Here is a 19145-nt window from a genome sequence, read left to right as displayed (position 1 = left end):
TATTTTAATAATATATATACAAGTTTCGTTTTTATTGTTTGTATTTGATAATGCCAAAACCATGCAATTTTAAAAATGAATTTATTTAAATGCATTTGATTGTTCGAATATTCTCAAATAAATATTGTCTACCGTTTTCTCGCCTGATTTACGGTATTTCTCCTTTCAAGAACTTGATTCTCAAAGTATTAGTCATCTTTAAAAACGGAAATCCCTGACTCTATAAATAGATTATAATCTAACATTGGATTTGTGTGTGGATGTTTTTTACGTGTGCATGTGTTATCAGGTACATTTAAGTTATCGTTTATTTATTATATTATATATTTTATTGATTTAATTTCTTATATTGACATAAACTTTAACGGAAACATCACTTTACTTAATTAAGCATATGACATCATTTCTATTGTTATATTTGTTAATTCTCTTTTCATATTTCTAACACATGTTATAAGAAATCGCAGGTTGCGTAATATTTTACTTTGCTACTTCGATTTCATGTGAATATAGTAGATTCTTTTGTAAATTTAATCAATGAGATACAAAAGCTACCCTGCTCAATGTTCGAAGAATATTCCAGCTCGTTTATGTGTGTTTAAAAAAATACCAAAACTGTTAAAAATGAAGGAATTCAAATTCAAATTCAAACATCTTTATTCCTAATCTAAGGGCCCATAAAGAGAATATAAATCTCAAAGTTCATACAATATCCTCAAAGACAACACATGCACACTGATTGTAAATAATTCAATGTGATTTAATAAACACTAAAATAGATCAGATATATTTGGGGTTTGGAACACAATCGGTTCCAAGTAGATAAACATAATATGCTATTCAATACCATATCAAACATAATATGCTATTCAATACCATATCATGCTAAATGTATCTAACAATAATTAAGATAACTCCATGTCTGAGTAAAAGAAAACAAAAACGACAGGTTTAGCGATACTTCACAATATTTTAACCAGAAACTTAGGGTTTTAGGCACGACAGCTGGAAAGATGGATATTCATTAGTCATTCATTGGGTTTTGTTTCGGTGTCTCAAGTCATTTAACATATCGCATGGAAATTTGATACTGGACTTTTTAATTTACTAACAAACAATCAATCTGAACAGATTTTTATTTTTTTCTAGATTTTTTACCATACATTCATCTTTTGGGGATTGATTTTATTCTTTTTACTTATTTTTCGACTTGCAGAATATCTGCTTATTAATTTTATGTCCGCTTCTTTTTAGAATAGATATGTTAATCAACATTGTATACTTTTAAACCTAATTCGTCGTTATCTGCATGTTTACTAGACGAGTATAATAAATAATTCCGCAACTTATTATTTAATACGAAATTGTAGTATGATTACCAATGAAGCACTTCTCCACAAGAGACCAAATGACCGGCACAGAAATTAACAATAATATGTCACGGTACGGTCTTCAACAATGAGCAAAGCCCCCGGAATGACAAATGTAAAATAATTCAAACGAGAAAACTTACGAATTAGTTTCTGTACAAATTAATGAAACGAAAAAATCTTATGTTACACTCAACTATCGACAACCGCTGAAATACAGGCTCCTGACTTTGGACGTCCACTTACAGAATGTGGCGGGTTGAACTCGTTAGAAGGCTTCGACCCTCAATAACCTGTGTTGTAACAGTACAACATGAAAACAAATTATAAAAATCGGTAAATAAAGGCTAAAGTAATCAGATGGATACAAATAGAAATACATCTAACAAACACAAAGAATGGACGTGGCAGGGTATTAATACATCCCCACAACAAAAATAGGCATGCAGATCTGAGATTACTCGCAGTTACTGAGACCAAGTTCACATCCACCATCCAATGGATTAAGTGTAAACCACTAAAGATGTCTTAAACTTTAAAGAGAAAACCATGACCGTGTGCCATGTCAAGATACATGTATCGGCAGAATGTAGTCATGAATGTGCAGATATATACACTTATTTAGTTTGACTCAAATTTGACTACCAAAATATTAATACTAATAAAAACAATAATAAAAAAATCTAATCACAGTGTTAAAGTATTTAATATCTAAATAATATCCAATAATTAATGGAAATGTTATGAAAGACAATATTGTACACAAAGTTAACAATAAAATAATGTATACGTCTAAAAATGCAAAAAACAAACTTTAAAAATAACAAAAATAAACAAATTCTAATCTAATAAGTATTTATAATATATATATATATATGTAGGACTCTAAAGTGCGATGGGGACGCTAAAGTGCGATGGTCTACGCTAAAGTACGATTCCTCCATACGCTAAAGTGCGATGGTCCGCGAAAGTATAGACGAGAGAATTGTACTTGGATTATGACGTTAACAGTCGTTTATATAAACCAAAAATGTATATGCTTGAACATAAATTAAGAACATTTGATTCACAACTTTTAAACCAAATGTCCATGTTTTAATTTCAGACCTAACCGTGCTTCGTCGGCTGAAGCAACTGTGTTGATTTATTTCGGATGCTGGAAGAAGGACTTGTGTTCTGCAGTCAACCATTTTACTTTATAGATGCTAAATAGGTTGAAAATAGTATACGCATATAGGTATCGTAGATCCTGCTTCTATTGGCAGCGAACGGATGCAGTGAAATTATTATTTACAATTCAGTTTACATTGCGGTCCCCTTAAAAATATTTTCGATTTTATTAAAAAGTAACGTCAGTAAAATAAAGGTTCATGTTTTTCAGCGTAAATTATAAATTGTCGGCTAAAACATAGTTTGTACAGTGGAGGTAAATATAACATGTCTTTTTTACGGAAAAGAGTAAGCTTGACGAATATTGACTTTTTCTCGCATTTAAGAATAAAACACCTTGTACAAATAAATGTTACTTAATGTATTCCGACAATGTGGTCGGTCTTCTAAATTAATTTTAGAAACTATCACTTAAGCTTACCGATAAATCATAAAGCCTATTACATATGTTATACCTTAGCATTCTAGCTTTTGCAAATAGACCATTTTTTTTTTAAATCCATGCATTTTAATGTTTTAAACCGTCGACCTTATCATATTGGTCCATCGCACTTTAGCGTGATATATAATCGTACTTTAGCAACAAACAACCATCGCACTTTAGCGTGAGACAACATCGTACTTTACTTAGACCATTGCACTTTAGCGTGACCATCACACTTTAGAGTACCATCGCACTTTAGAGTCCTACATATATATATAGGTTGATTTGCTAGGCACTTTATATATATAAATGTGTGTGTGTCTGTTTTAAATAAATATTGTTTGACTATTAACTTTAAGACGGAAAACGCCCAAGTGAAATTTTAAATCTATGCAAAGAGACACGTTGCGAAAAAGGCATTTGCTATTTATAAATTGTATCGATTGTACTTTCCATTATCGAAGTCGTAACACTCTTCGCTATAAGAGATCACATAAACAATTAGTCGAAAACAAGCGCCTTACAATAGTTGCTGGTTCATTCAGTTGTTTCTTTATAATAATGAAATATTAAAGTTGATGTATTATAGTGCCACGCATTTACTGAAATACATTATTCAATAACAACATATTGCATATATATCAATCAATACTTCTAATTTAGCGCCCAAAAAATCGTGATAATCTAGTAAGGTCGAGAGAAATTGTTCAATCTCACTGAATATATATTAAAAATTCATAATTTACATAATTTATCAATTTCGTGCGTGTTTTATAAAAAAATGGTATAAACGTCACTGGTGTTAAACTGATATATGTATTCTCCGAGAAAGCAGATCGACAATTAGTGACCATAATTTAAAAATTCATAAAAATTAAAACTCATTCTTATGATTGTTTTGTGTACATGTAGATGCCTGTAGCTAGAATGAATAGAATGAATCTAGCGCAGAGGTTTTCGAAAAGTGAAGAAATTAATCGTTCAAAAAATCTAGTTGATAACTGTTACTGAAATAAAACAAATATATCCGTTGATTTCCATAACTAATAACACAAAGTTGAATAACTCATAAATAATTGGCCGTTTCAGAATCTAAAGGACTATTGGTAATTTCATTGTTCGTACACCAAAATGAAAATAACGTTACTTCATTGGTTGAATTTCAAGCGTTTAGAATGTTTTTAACCAATCACAACGTTTTGGTGTACACTTTTGAATATATTACTCAGAAGGGATTAGATTCTGGAACGGCGATTTCAGACGACTCGAAGAAAAGTTAACAAGTAGAAAAACGTCATGCTTATGAACCAAAAGTTGTAGAATATTATTTTATCAATAATAGGATGTTATGAATTAACAACTACCTTTAAATCCCGTAAAACTATTGAGATACGGGCCTGCTTATTCCCACAAGAATGCATAATTACTTATCAAAGGTATCGTCGAGGATTATAATTTAGTACGGCAGACGCGCGTTCCGTCTACATAAGACTCATCAGTGACGCTCATATCAAAATATTTATAAAGCCAAACAAGTACAAAGTTGAAGAGCATTGAGGATCCAAAATTCCAAAAAGTTGTGCCAAATACGGCTAAGGTAGTCTATACCTGAGATAAGAAACCCCTTAGTCTTTCGAAAAATTCAAATTTGTAAACCGGAAATTTATAAAAATGACCACATTATTGATATTCATGTCAACACCTAAGTGTTGACTACTGGGCTGGTGATATCCTCGGGGACGAAACGTCCACCAGCAGTGGCATCAAAGGTACCAGGATTCTAATTTAGTACGACAGACGCGCGTTTCGTCTACATAAGACTCATCACTGAATAAATATATCAAAATATATTTATAAAGCCAAACAAGTACAAAGTTGAAGAGCATTGATGATCCAAAATTCCAAACTAAGGTTGTGCCAAATACGGCTTAGGTAATCTATGCCTGGGATAAGAAAATCCTTAGTTTTTCGAAAAATTCAGAGTTTTGTAAACCGGAAATTCATAAAATTACCACATTATTGATATTCATGTCAACACCAAAGTGTTGACTACTGGGCTGGTGATACCCTCGGGGACGAAACGTCCACCAGCAGTGGCATTGATTCAGTGGTGCATAAAATGCACGTATTCTAAATAAAGATGCGATGATTTCAAGGCAAAAATCAATTGTATAAGTGATATAGCAATATATTTTAATTGACTAAAGCAATTGTACAGAGAAAAAGATACTCTGGTAATTCTCGGAAGATGCGGTGGATACTTTGGATGAATGATATTTTTCTTTAAAGCATCTATTAGTTATTTACAATAATGATTTTCACTGTTAGCATATTTTATAAGTTCTATTTGATTCGGTATCTCTTTTTTAGGAATGTGGTATGAAGTACTAAAAAGATGTCGAACGTTTTCATCCATATACATTTTTTTTAAGTTTTCGTTGATGAATTCAAACGTGTAAACTTTTTTTTTCATTCGTCACGCGGGATGTAGAGTTAGCTGTTGACAGCTATTTCAAAGCAAATAACAACTAGTAAATAAAATTCTGCATCTCAGACTAAACTTATCATAGATAACATGCTTAAATATTGCACGAAGAACGCGCGTGTTGTCAACGAAAGACATGACGACGCTGAAATTAGAAACCTTTAAGGTCAAATAAAGTATAAAGTTGATGACCATTGAAGACCCAGTATTCCGAAAGGTTTTGCCAAACACACACCACACGTTACTGCAACATGCCAATTTCTTTTTACGATACGATACGATACGATACTATACTATTGCAACTGAGAATTTTTTGAAAATTAAACCAACAATAAACTTCAATCCACCAACTCTCAATATTCCAAATGAGAAAAAAATTAGTCAAAAAATAGTTAACATTTAACGTTCTTTGGCTAAGTTTTACAAACATTATCAATACGTCCTTTTCAGTCAGTTCCTCTTCATTTTTCTCAACCAATCTTTCAAACAATATTTTGTCTTCTTCAGATCTTCCTATTGATGTTTTGATTGCACTTAGCGTAAGGTGTCCTTCATTGATATTGTCTTCACATAATTCAATAATTTTAATTGATTCCTCTCTGGCGAAAAATCTCCTTTTATGTTTTGATATCAAATGCTGTTCTTCCTCTCCCTCTGGATCCTCACACAACTCTTGCACGTTGAGTGGTGATTGGGGAGATATTTCTGGGAAACAATCATAATCAATTGTCCTTTCACTATCCTTGCCGCTGTCGTCCTCTTCTTCCATTTCATCAATTACCTTTGACTCATCTGTCTATTCAAGCAGTTTCAAGACACCCTCGTCCTGTGTTTAGCCTTTCTTGTTTTGCCAATGAATTGTCTTTTGCAGTTGATCTTGACAGTTTTCCATTATATTGGTAATGAGTTTGCTCACAAGTACAGCCATTTTTTGACTGTTGTACACCTGGTAATATTTGTCGGCTGTTCTGGTATCATGAGCCATATGCCGAGCTTGGGTTTCTCTAGATCCAGGGTTTTCTTCTCTTACATGTGGTGTTGTGGCTTTGCCTTATTTGGTGGTACTTATTGATTTTTTACGGGGCCCTGTGCCCACAATCTATGTATTGCCATATTTACTTGGCTGCTGTTGAGTGGTACTATCTGGTTGTCCCCGTCACTCTTTGGCCAAGATGTAAAGACGCTTCTGTCTGCATCTGGTGTAAAATTCGGTATCCTCTTGGACATTTGTATAAAGTTTTTAAGCATTAAATATATTTCTGGACTTACGGCAATGGTTCCAGCGCCCTGGGTAGCTGAAGTTTTATGTGTGGGAACCTGGAAGACAAAGGTCATAAGGTCAATCAACATTACATATTAATTTCCGGAAAAGTTTTTAACATATGATAAAAAGAAATGGTCATAAGTATTTTTGTAAAGTAAAATTTTTTCGTTTACCGCAGCGGTAATTAAGTACAGCATACCGGTGATTGGCTACTTTTGAACGTTAAATTGGTAACTCAGAAGCCATCACCGCTGAAATGTAGGCAATCACCGCTATAATTGTAGCCAAATCATTTTGAAAGAAAGGGTTGTCTACTTCAAACCAGCACAAATGACGTTTGCGATTTTCAGTGTCTAGATCATGATTATTCTTCACTTTTTTAGTCAATGCACGCTTACGATGCAGTTGAATGAGCCTAGAATACAAATTTTCTAATTTGTATAAGAATACAAATTTTCTAATTTGTATAAGAATACAAATTTTCTAATTTGTATAAGAATACAAATTTTCTAATTTGTATAAGAATACAAATTTTCTAATTTGTATAAGAGAAATATTTGAAAACTAATCATGTATAAAGTTATTTTGGGCTAGCTTAATATTTATAAATAGTCCTTTGTTTCTTTTAATAATAATCAAGAAAATACAGGATTTTTAAACTATATTTTGAAATATCAAAGTTTAGCTCTCTACATTCCCTTAAAAAGCATGCATGATTGCATTTAAATGATGATGTCTTTTAAAAAAAAATACATCAATTGGTTTGATTATTAACTATTGTTTAATAGACAAACATTTTGGTTTCACTCATTTTAATCCTTTTCATCGGAATTTCTAAGAAAAAGAGCAATTTATAATTAACCAAACGTGTTTGCCCTCTTTAAATAAAAAAAATATTATAAATGTTATTAATAAGATATTTAAACGTGCGTTTGGCTTTTAATTATTTAGAAGGCAGAATATGCAAAAACTTGCACGTCTTGTAGAATAAAAAATTGTCAGTCATAGACCTTTCATTGTAGATTTGACAGAAATTGCACCGTACGAATATTTGACGATCGGGCCAAAAAAAATAATAGTAGTTCAGATGATATGAGGAAGAGTGGGATATTTTTTTATGTAAATTTGTTTTCTGTATTGCATGTATAACATGTATAAGTTATTTGAAATAATGATTGCCACTGTTAGTATATTATGTAAAATTGTTCTATTTGTTTTGGTATTCTTTTAGGAATGTGGTATGAAGTTCTAAAATTATGTCGTACGTTTTTCATCCATACACACTTTATGAAGTTCCTGTTGATGGATTCATACATGTTGATATTAGTGGTTGTTTCACTTGTATTCAGCCAGAAAGCAGACAGCAATAATGGTATGTAAAACGTAATGAATTACAATGATCGTCAGTAAAATCATAAATATGTGAACTAAACTTAAGAGGTAAGTCTTGCGTCTTAAAGTATCACTTTATACATATTTACATGGTCGCTTATTACTTTTCCTTCGTTTCCTTTTCGTGGTAACTTTTGATTTCCTCATTCTATAAACATTAAAATTCAAACACATCAAACGAATTGGAAACAACTGTCATATTCCGGACTTGGTGAAGGTATTTCCTTATGTTGAAAAAGGTGGATTCGACCAAGTTTTATTGTTAGCTAAAACTCTTACTTATATCCCAGTGCCATGAAATGCCAGTATTAGTTAGTGACAACAGAGTCGGAGAAAAAAAAACATAATAGGTGCAACTATCAAAATTTGGATACAGTCGTCAACATTGTGTCATAATCTTTATCACTATAAAAACAAACAAATATGTCAACAACTATTGCAAACGTGTGATAGGGTCATACGTCTATAACATAACAATGATTTAACTTTTTTTCTGTCTGTAAGTATTTTTCAACAACTGACAAAATGCTTGTTTTCGTCATGTTTGAAGATATTTACTTGATATTTGTTATATACTTTTTACAATGACAAGATATAGATCAAGATGCAATATTGTGCCATATGCATGAATTTTTAACAGGTAGGAAACTATGTATTGCCATGCAATACTTACAGAATGCTTGTTTAATTTGAATATTATTTTTGTTGAAATGAACACCGGTTTGTTTATTGTTATATTGAAATTTAATAACTGGAGTTAACCACAAGCGATATCTAATTTTCACTCGATATGACACTAATAACTGCTAATGAAATGAGATATGTTTATATTATGTGTGATAATGTGTTTCTGGGGACATGTACACATTTTTTTAGTACTACATTTACTTATTATTTTGCTGAAGTCATTTATCATACTCTTCTTTATTGTTAGGAAATCTAAAGAAAATGCACTATGGTAAGTTATTATAAGTTTCTGAAAAATGTGTTACTTTTTAATTCTTTAACCTGTACAAATGAAGTTTTTTTTATAATCTGAATGCGATTTAAGGGGGATGTCTTAGCCTGAGGCACAAGGCGCATACAAATTTATTTAGTTTTTTTAAACGCTATCAATTAGATTATGTTTATGTGTAGGGAAATCTCCATCAGAATATTTTGTTTGTCATGCACTTGGTTGACCTGAGTATTTGTTTTCATCAAATTGGGGATCAGAATATTTTTTTGGAACAATAGTTATCAAAAATTAAACCCATCCCTTGAAGTTCATTGGTCGTTCCATAATCTATCACTTGTTTAATATACAAGATATTCGATGTTTTCAGATTTTTTCGACTCGGGATGTGGAAAATTACGATACGTGAACCTTGATACAACATACCAAGTAGAATGTACAAATAAATATTGCTTTGGAAAACATGACAGTTGTCTTTTGCCATTCACCGGCAGTAATTCAATCGACATAGTGTGTGCACAGGTCATTGAGCTACAATGTGGAGGTCAAATAATATTACGGATAGATTATCGTGGTGGATATAACGGTACCGGTTTTAAGGTATGTTTTCTTCTTTAAACATACTTATTGATGGAGATAAGGAATACATGTTATTTAGACAAAGTCTATATAGTTTTTATACGACCGCAAAAATTGAAAAGTTTTTGGTCGTATATTGGTATCACGTTGGCGTCGTCGTCTGCGTCGTCGTCGTCGTTGTCGTCGTTCGAAGACATTTGGTTTTCGCACTATAACTTTAGTATAAGTAAATAGAAATCTATGAAATTTTAACACAAGGTTAATAACCACAAAAGGAAGGTTGGGATTGATTTTGGGAGTTTTGGTCCAAACAGTTTAGGAATTACATGTAGGTGCCAAAAAGGGCCCAAATAAGCATTTTCTTGGTTTTCGCACTATAACTTTAGTTTAAGTTAATAGAAATCTATGAAATTTTGACACAAGGTTTATGACCACAAAAGAAAGGTTGGGATCGATTTTGGGAGTTTTGGTTCTAACAGTTTAGGAATTAGGGGCAAAAAAAGGGCCCAAATAAGCATTATTCTTGGTTTTCGCACAATGACTTTAGTATAAGTAAATAGAAATCAATGAAATTTAAACACAAGGTTAATGACCACAAAAGGAAGGTTGGGATTGATTTTGGGAGTTGAGGTTCCAACAGTTTAGGAATTAGGGGCCAAAAAGGGGCCCAAATAAGCATTTTTCTTGGTTTCGCACCATAACTTTAGTATAAGTAAATAGAAATCTATGAAATTTAAACACAAGGTTTATGACCATATAAGGAAGGTTGGGATTGAGTTTTGGTCCCAACAGTTCGGGAATATGGGTCCCAAAGGGTCCAAAATTAAACTTTGTTTGATTTCATCAAAAATTGATATGCCGAATCTAACTGTGCATGTAGACTCTTAATTTTTGGTCCCGTTTTCAAATTGGTCTACACTAAGGTCCAAAGGGTCCAAAATTAAACTTAGTTACAAAAATTGAATACTTGGGGTTCTTTGATATGCTGAATCTAAAAATGTACTTAGATTTTTTATTATTGGCCCAGTTTTCAAGTTGGTCCAAATTGGGGTCCAAAATTAAACTTTGTTTGATTCCATCAAAAATTGAATAATTGGGGTTCTTTGATACGCCAAATCTAACTGTGTAAGTAGATTTTTAATTTTTGGTCCCGTTTTCAAATTGGTCTATATTAAAGTTCAAAGGGTCCAAAATTAAACTAAGTTTGATTTTAACAAAAATTGAATTCTTGGGCTTCTTTGATATGCTGAATCTAAACATGTACTTAGATTTTTTATTATGGGCCCAGTTTTCAAGTTGGTCCAAATCAGGATCCAAAATTATTATATTTAGTATTGTGCAATAGCAAGAAATTTTCAATTACACAGTATTCAGCAATAGCAAGAAATCTTCAAATGCACAGTATTGTGCAATAGCAAGAAATTTTCAATTGCACAGTATTGCGCAATAGCAAGAAATCTTCAATTGCACTGTATTGTGCAATAGCAAGCATTTTCAATTGTACAGTATTGCGCAATAGCAAGAAATATCTAATTGCACAATATTGCGCAATAGCAAGAAATTTTCAATTGGAGTTATCTTTCTGTGTCCAGAATAGTAGTTGAATCAACTTAAATCATTGTTTTATACAATAAACAATGTATATTCACTTTTACTACCAACTGATAAATTAAAACAATCTTTACCATTCAGTGATAACAAGCCCTTTTTTGACATTTTAATATTTTATGATGTATTTAAATGAGTAGTTCAATTTTTCTCATTTCAGATTTCATAAATAAAAAGAAAATTTCTTCAAACATTTTTTTGAGAGGATTAATATTCAACAGCATAGTGAATTGCTCAAAGGCACAAAAAAATTAAGTTCATTAGACCACATTCATTCTGTGTCAGAAACCTAAACTGTGTCAACTAATTAATCACAATCCAAATTTAGAGCTGCATCCAGCTTGAATGTTGTGTCCATACTTGCCCAAACAGTTCAGGGTTCAACCTCTGCGGTCGTATAAAGCTGTGCCATTCGGAGCATCTGGTTTAATGTTGTTTTGTGTGTACTATTGTTTGTCTATTTGTTTTCTTTTTTTATCCTTGGTGTTGTCAGTTTATTTTCGACTTATGCGTTTGACTGTCTCTCTGGAAACTTTCATCTCTCTTTCACTGTTCGTTCTAAGATTAAGGTTGGTTTAGTTTTGGTAGCTTGTAGAATATAAACCTTAAACATCATGGCCAACAGGAAATCAACGGTCCATAACGCACTACACAGAAAACTAATCATTCAGCAACATGGTCGAACCACACAAGAATTTGATCTAAATATGTGGTCCGGAAAGGTAAGAAGTTCCTGCTCATTTAGTGTCGATAGTCGCATTGTTCATGGAAGGTGACCAATGGATATACTTTGTATTGGTTGTGATCTGTGACACTTAATGCCAAATCCTAAAACAGATATAAGAAGATGTGGTATGAGTGCAACTTTCAATCGAAGTAGCAATCTGTAAAAGTAAACAATTTCAAAAATCCAAAACTAGTACCGGTCAATTATTTATAAAAGAATGTTGCCCCGTTGAAACATTTATTATATGGAAAATTGTATCGTAAGCGCTCTCATCTTACCAAATTTTAATAAAACTTATATAATTGGTTTATATCAGCAAGGTCTTTTTAAGAATTCGATAATCAGTGCCGATCAATAATTTAAAAGTGCTATGCAACTTGGAAATATTAATTAAAATGAAAATCTCATTGCATTTGCTCTGAAAGGCTTCAATCATTTCTCTAAACTATTGTTTTAAAGTTCGACAAGCAAGTTTTCTTTAGTTATTTCCATTGCACCTTTGATAGATAAAATAGGTTCAACACAGGGTACATTTGCTCTCTCTTCTCTTATAATTATTATATATAGATTATTATCATAAGTTTGAATTATATGTTTATGAGTGCAATGAAAATATCGTTACTACTACTCATATATCTTTTTGATATTGTATTTTGTTGCAGGAATATAACTGTTTAAGAGAAGTGGATGAGAAGAAAAGATATTGCGGAAAATATATTCACATTGTATCATTGCAAAAACAAATTGTCAACTTTAAAATACATGACGTAGTTGACTCTTCGATAAAAGTATGGATAACAGCTTATCGACCAGACGAGATGAAGCTGTCATCAGATAGTATATTTCTTACTATTTATTAACTAGTATTTAACATTCCTTGGAAAATGCAAACTTTAATAGAATATGATTTTTTACATATTTTTAAGGTTGAACTAAATTCAAAATATAGGACACTTCATATAAATCTGAACTTTGCCTGCATTTTTCAACCTATAATGAATAAAGTCCTAAACTATGGGAACATATGTTCTTTTAAACATACTTAACATATACACACTATGTAAATTGTAAATAAACTTGAAATTTATATGTTGTGGCCAAAGCGGTTCTTGGGGTGAATACTTAATTCTCCAAAATATAAGGAGTCCTGCGAGGCGACTTAATTTGATTAAAATGGGTATGGACGGATACTGTTACATCTAATGTAGGGCAAGCCCATGTTGATTTTTTCAGAAAATGTAATGATTTTCGAGTTTCAGGTAATTTGATGTATCTAGGTGAACAAATATCGAAGGTACAATACAGAAATTGGGAAATTATGCCATTAAAACATATGGATTTGTCAAAAAAGCAAATCTCCTCAGCCTAATATTTGATTGAATGTGTGAATAACAACACTATATTTTTGTATTCCTCATATCAAGAACAATGGCAGAATATTCCAGTACAATTGATAGAACAGACAAAAAAGCTAGTAAGTTAATTAATATGTGTGTTGATACTTATTTTTACTAAGACATTATGAATTCATGACTAATGGGATTTATAATATAATTACGATTACTTTCCATATATTTCAGATCCAAATGTAAATTCAGTCATTTTGTATACTTTTGTAACACTGCTATTGGTTATCTTGGGTATAGTTGGTGTGTTTTGGTGTCACAGAAGTCGACGCCAGAGAAGAAATACAACAGATCCAGTCAATTTGTCGTACCAGAATAATAATGTAGCGGCACAAAACCATTTGAGAACACCAACTAATGTGTCAGTTCGTTATGGAGTTGTTCCAAATGAATACGTTGATCTCGAAGGTGTAACTCATCACGAGCATAGGCCACGTAAGTAACATTTGACCGACGACAACATTTGTTTGTTCTAGCATCACAAAGTCACTTCCAGTTACAACATAGATGATGATGATGTGTCGTTACAGACAATAAAAAATTAAAGCAACTAATCAATTGGTCACTTTTATAATAAATGAACTAACTGTCACACGTAGGCTGAGACTCTTAACTGGGTCATTCCAATGTCTAATGTTATAACAGTTTAAACTATATGGATAAAATATTTTACCACAATGGTCACCAAAACTGCACAGCACCTGGGCATGAGAGTATTGTGTCACATGGACTTGAGAGTATTGAGTATATATAATCGAACGGTAGAAAGTGTGTGAATATGCGCAATTGTCAACACTAAAATATTATTGCTTTGAGGGTGCAGTCTGGAGTGGGATGAATTTAAAGGGTTTACCATCTAGTAAATATGCAGTTCTTCAAATGGGCTTAATTTGTTTAAGTATACAAAAAGTGCCCTTTAAACCATTAAAATTATATGTTAAAGGAATTCTCAAAGGAAGAAAATTAGACATCATAATCGAATTATAGTTCTTTGCCGTTGCTTAAGTTACAAAATACTGGGAGTTATTTGCAGTGCAGTAAGTTTTCTGTAAATCAAACTGCATGTCATAGATGTCATCGCTTTGACCGATTTATGACTTTTGAACACCGGTATACTACTTTTTCCTTTATTGGTTAGATGTGTGCCGTCATTATCACTCTCAACCACTGGTTCAGTAAAGTCCTTAACTGGTAGAATGAGCAAAAAGTGATGCGGGACCCAATGAGTTTCTGTCATATCTAATCATATTCTACTCCAAATGATAAAGACTGAACTTGTCGCTATCGGTAAGGTTCTTGGTTGTACACGTCTTCACATACATTTCGGTATATGCGTTTCGGATAGCAGGAAAATATTTTTTCAATACAAACCAGTCCATAATTCTTCCAAATGTCCATGTATTTATTGGATGTTGAAATGCACATTGCCTCCTGCTGATATGTTCTTTTATTATCTGCTCATCTGAACTTCAAATTGGTTTCTCTAATATAATAATCTTCTTTCGAGATCTAGTCCAGTTATAAAATAATTTGATTCTCATTTCAATAGCCTGACTGTCGTCACCATACACGACAACATTTGTGGAGCAGGATTTTCTTACCTCTCTGGAGCACCAGCGATCATCCCCAGTTTAAATGGGGTTCGTGTTTCTCAGTCTTTAGTTTTCTATGTTGTAGTGGGTTTTTTTATTATTTGTCTGTTGGTCTTCTTTTTTTAGCCATGTCGTTGTCAGTTTATTTTTTACTTAAAAGTTTGGATATTCCTCTGGTATCTTTCGCCTCTCTTTTACAACAGTTGGAAATATGGCTATTGTTGAAAGGATGTTGTCTGGACTTAAATCCGTCGCAGATTGATCATCAGTCGACTTACATTCAAGTATAGAACGTTATTTTCCTTGAACATCTACAATATTGGTTCACATTCATTGATCTTTGAACTCTTTGAAGTCGTTACAATGACATAGCTTTTCAACGACCTTTAAGTAATGGTTTCGATTGCTTTCTTTGGAATGTGGTATACTGCATACTGTAAATGTTTCCATGTCAACTTCAATTTCTTCTATACAGCATCGGTTTTTTTTTGTCCTTTTCAGTTTCTTGCTCGCCTATACCGCTACTTGTAACATCTTTTCTAGTTCTTCTGTTTAATAACCAAGTTTAGTTTCATTAACCTGTGATGCTTTGTTTTAGAGGTATTTTCATTTCTGAGTGAAGTTTTCACATCATTCAATGTTCTTTCTTTGAATTCGTGGCTTTTACATAGTGGTACCTCCTTAAAGCCTCAGATGTAGCTAACGTCTGAATAAGATAGTGGAGAAAGTTGTAGTTTAAATTTGATGGTTTTGCCTGGTATTTGGTATTGCTAATATCTTCTTAAAGTATTCATTATACTGGTCCATCAATTGTTTGAGTTATTTTTGATCAGTTAAATAAAGGGTGACATTGGTTCCTAATTTGTCTAAAACTTCTTTAAATTTTGCTGCACCTTATATATCCTTGGTCTCGTGTCTGCCTTTTTTTAGGCTGTCCGTTATATATGTTGTATAACGTAATCAAAGTTATACTACATATATATGTAGTATAACGTAATCAGAGATCTATATTTTAATTAGATTGTATGTAAGGTTATTTGGGGCTGAGAATTTTTTCATCAATTAAGTTTGCCTAAATAGTTTTTGACAAAGTCAATATGAATTATGCTCTCATTATCATTCGATTCTTGTTTGAATTGTTTATTATACTCAAACAGGTTTTGAATATTGAAGTGCTTTATGATTTAGTGTATTTACAATGTCATGTAAAGCTGCCATTAAACTTCCCTTTGGCATTTAAATTAGAAAGATTATATCATAGGGAACATCTATAATTTTCTGCTATTTCTTTAAAAGTGTGATGTCTTTCTCTTCTCCTGTCTTGAATGCTCTATATCACAAATATCCACTGGTGCCATGTAACCATTATGTTTTCTGTTATCGTCTTCAACTCTTGTTAACTAGTTTCTTCTGATTACAGCATTGCTTGCACATACAAATAAACTCATCATAGATACCAGGACTAAATTTAGTATATACGCCAGACGCGCGTTTCGTCTACAAAAGACTCGACGCGCGTTTCGTCTACAAAAGACTCATTAGTGACGCTCGAATCCAAAAAAAGTTACAATACACACAATAGTTGTACAAAAAAAGGTCTGGAAAATTGTTGTCTATTATATTTGTTGCTGTTGGGCTATTTGAGAAATATCTTCTATTTTCACATAGTTTGCAAAGGCATGTTTTTCTATCTTTTTCTGATGATGCAACAATCCAAAAGGGCCGCAGGCGACACAACACGGGATAACTGATTTTGTTGTGCTCATTTTCTGCAACATACTTTTGATTAAGATTTTTCACTGCATCCGACTACAACCTCTATCGTTTATCACCCTGTTACGAGTAACAATCGACACTGATATTAATCTTGAATCATCATTTCTTTGCAAGCACATCACTACTTTTGTCTGTAAACGAGTGGTGAAGGAGCCTTTGTTATTTCTGATCATCTTTCTAAAATACGAACCTAATGTCTTGAATGCTCTGGTTATTAGCTTGAAGAAACTGTCAACTTAAAAGTGAAACCATGTATTTTTGTCCTTCCATTCTGTCTCTTTTCATCTGAGCTAACATTGTATGACGAAATAGAGAAGTACGACTTATTGTTGTTCAGATGTCTTGTCTTTTTTTCTTGGTGTGCATTCATCCCCTGGCATTGTTGTAGGCACTTTCACTTTTAATTTACTCTTTCTTAACTTTTTTCTGAAGAACATTGATTGTAAGTGTCTTCCTAACATTAGGTAGCCTTATCTTTGTGGAACTCTGAAATATGTTGTCTCGTTTTGTTCTTGGGGTGTTTTTATATCCCCACGGTCACCAGAGTGGCATTATGTGTAACTGTTACCATTATCGGTACGTACGTACGTCCCAAAAATTAGTTTCCATTCTCTAACTTTAGTTCGTCTCAACCAAATGTTATGAAGCTTATACTCAACGGTTATTAGTTTACTAGGTAGAACATGTCAAGTTCGGATTTCTGTGGCCTCATTTTTACTGTTTTAGAGTTATGTCCCTTTCTAACGTTATATGCAAGTGGATGCATTATCTGTGTCCAATAAACACAATCAGCATTTATCTAATTTTTATATTTTTTTCTTACAGGTTTTGTTTTTGTTGTCTCCATCTTCTTTTCGTGGTCCGCTTTTCTCTTTCCGACATTTGTGCAATATTTTTTTCTTTTTCCAGGTGCAAGGTCACTTATCTTTTTGTCTTTTCTGTTTTTAAAGACTGGTTCCTCTTTTCAGAGTTACCGATAATGTAAACGTATGAGCGGTGGGTAAGCCTACATACCCGAAAATTTATGGAAGGGGTTCAAAGGTGTGAACATGAATTCCTTTCTGTTACCATCTTTTATTTTTAATCTTAAAAAACAGCATAGGACAACGTGGTTTTTTAATTTTGAACATTTAAATTATATTATTTTATTTATTGGAAAAAAATTAAGAAATGCTGTTGGATTCGAAGTTTTTTAATGCGTTATACGCTAGTAAATATTGACAATTTGCATTTACACAAAAGAAAGTTGAACTAAACAATAGGCTTGGGTGAAGGCAGTTGGACAGTTTGTTTGTTTTTGACACGTATACTGTTGTGCCTTTTTACGCATGCGAGTCATAAAACGAGATATAGTTATGCAATTTTTAAAAGTGCATCTCTTGGTTGCTTTAATGTGCAGATTTGTTATAATTACCAATTTGAAAATAATCGTAAGACACACACACCGTGGCATATTTATACAATACTGTTAATACGAGTTTATTTTTTACAGACGAATCGTCTAGTATCCCGTCGCCTGTGCAATCGGAGACTGATCAACAACCACCAGATCATGATATGTACGTGGAATTATCTGTAGATCTAAATAGTGACACTAGGCGTGGTGCAGCTGCTTACCAGACAATATGGGACTGACAAGAAAATACGATATTGATTCAAATGACAAAGGATCAAACTATTAGACAGACGTTACTGTTTGAATGGAAAGATGGGATTCTAAAGACACTTATAATAATAATTATATCTAGATTGATATATAAATCAGATGAAGGTATTACAGAGTCGAGTACGATTTTTACTCTCGAAAAAAAGACGATTGAGTTCAGATATGTCTTACAATCAACAGATCAGAATTTGTCACTAGATGAGTCTGGTAACACTGGTAAACAAGAGTACATTTACCACTGAAACCTGACATACCGGTAGTATGTGTTATTGTAAATAGTTTTATACGCGATGAATGATTGTATATAAAGACTACTTCAGTTTGGATGTCAGCAGAGGAATTGCAAATGTATGTTTTCTAAAGGATTCATTTATTTTGAAATTAAAATTGCATGAAAGTGTGGTCAATTATTTCTCAGTTTCTAAAGCATATTATCGACAACACATTGTTGTGTGAAGTGGATTGACACTTCAAAAGACAATTAGTTTTCCGACGGGTACTAATTATGTGCTCCATGAAATTGACCTGTATGAAGCAGAATTCATACAGAATATTATCAGACATAAAAACAGTCATCTTCCTAAAAGATAATTTAATTCACTTTTAGATATATTAATGATTTTCTGTCACCCAATAACCCTCATTCCAAAAACTTAAAATTAACCAATGGACCATGACAATAAGGTCAAGGTCAGATGAAACCTACCACATACACATGTACATCTTCCAAT

The 19145-nt window shown here is 32.5% G+C and overlaps 1 protein-coding gene across 1 annotated transcript; it reads left to right on the top strand.

Annotated features, from left to right (window-relative positions):
• Window positions 1-202: 202 nt before the first annotated feature.
• Window positions 203-18821, top strand: LOC139481318 (uncharacterized). Its single transcript, XM_071264557.1, has 7 exons — window positions 203-289; window positions 7945-8085; window positions 9040-9063; window positions 9431-9660; window positions 12637-12811; window positions 13555-13815; window positions 18241-18821. Exons 2-7 carry the CDS (start codon window positions 7947-7949, stop codon window positions 18381-18383), a joined length of 972 nt encoding a protein of 323 aa, XP_071120658.1. The 5' UTR covers window positions 203-289; window positions 7945-7946; the 3' UTR covers window positions 18384-18821.
• The last annotated feature ends 324 nt before the right edge of the window (window positions 18822-19145 follow it).

This window comes from Mytilus edulis, chromosome 7 (assembly GCF_963676685.1).
Source record: "Mytilus edulis chromosome 7, xbMytEdul2.2, whole genome shotgun sequence".
NCBI lineage: Eukaryota > Metazoa > Mollusca > Bivalvia > Mytilida > Mytilidae > Mytilus > Mytilus edulis.
Note: the sequence above shows the minus strand (reverse complement) of the source record. Positions and strands in the feature narration are given on the sequence as shown.

Bases quoted from the DNA above. Each gene is read 5' to 3' on its own strand.
- LOC139481318 (XM_071264557.1), top strand. From the start codon at position 7,947: ATGTGGTATGAAGTTCTAAAATTATGTCGTACGTTTTTCATCCATACA. The intron at 8,086-9,039 runs GTATGTAAAACG...CTTTATTGTTAG, and splicing joins GAAAGCAGACAGCAATAATG to GAAATCTAAAGAAAATGCAC. The intron at 13,816-18,240 runs GTAAGTAACATT...TATTTTTTACAG, and splicing joins TCATCACGAGCATAGGCCAC to ACGAATCGTCTAGTATCCCG.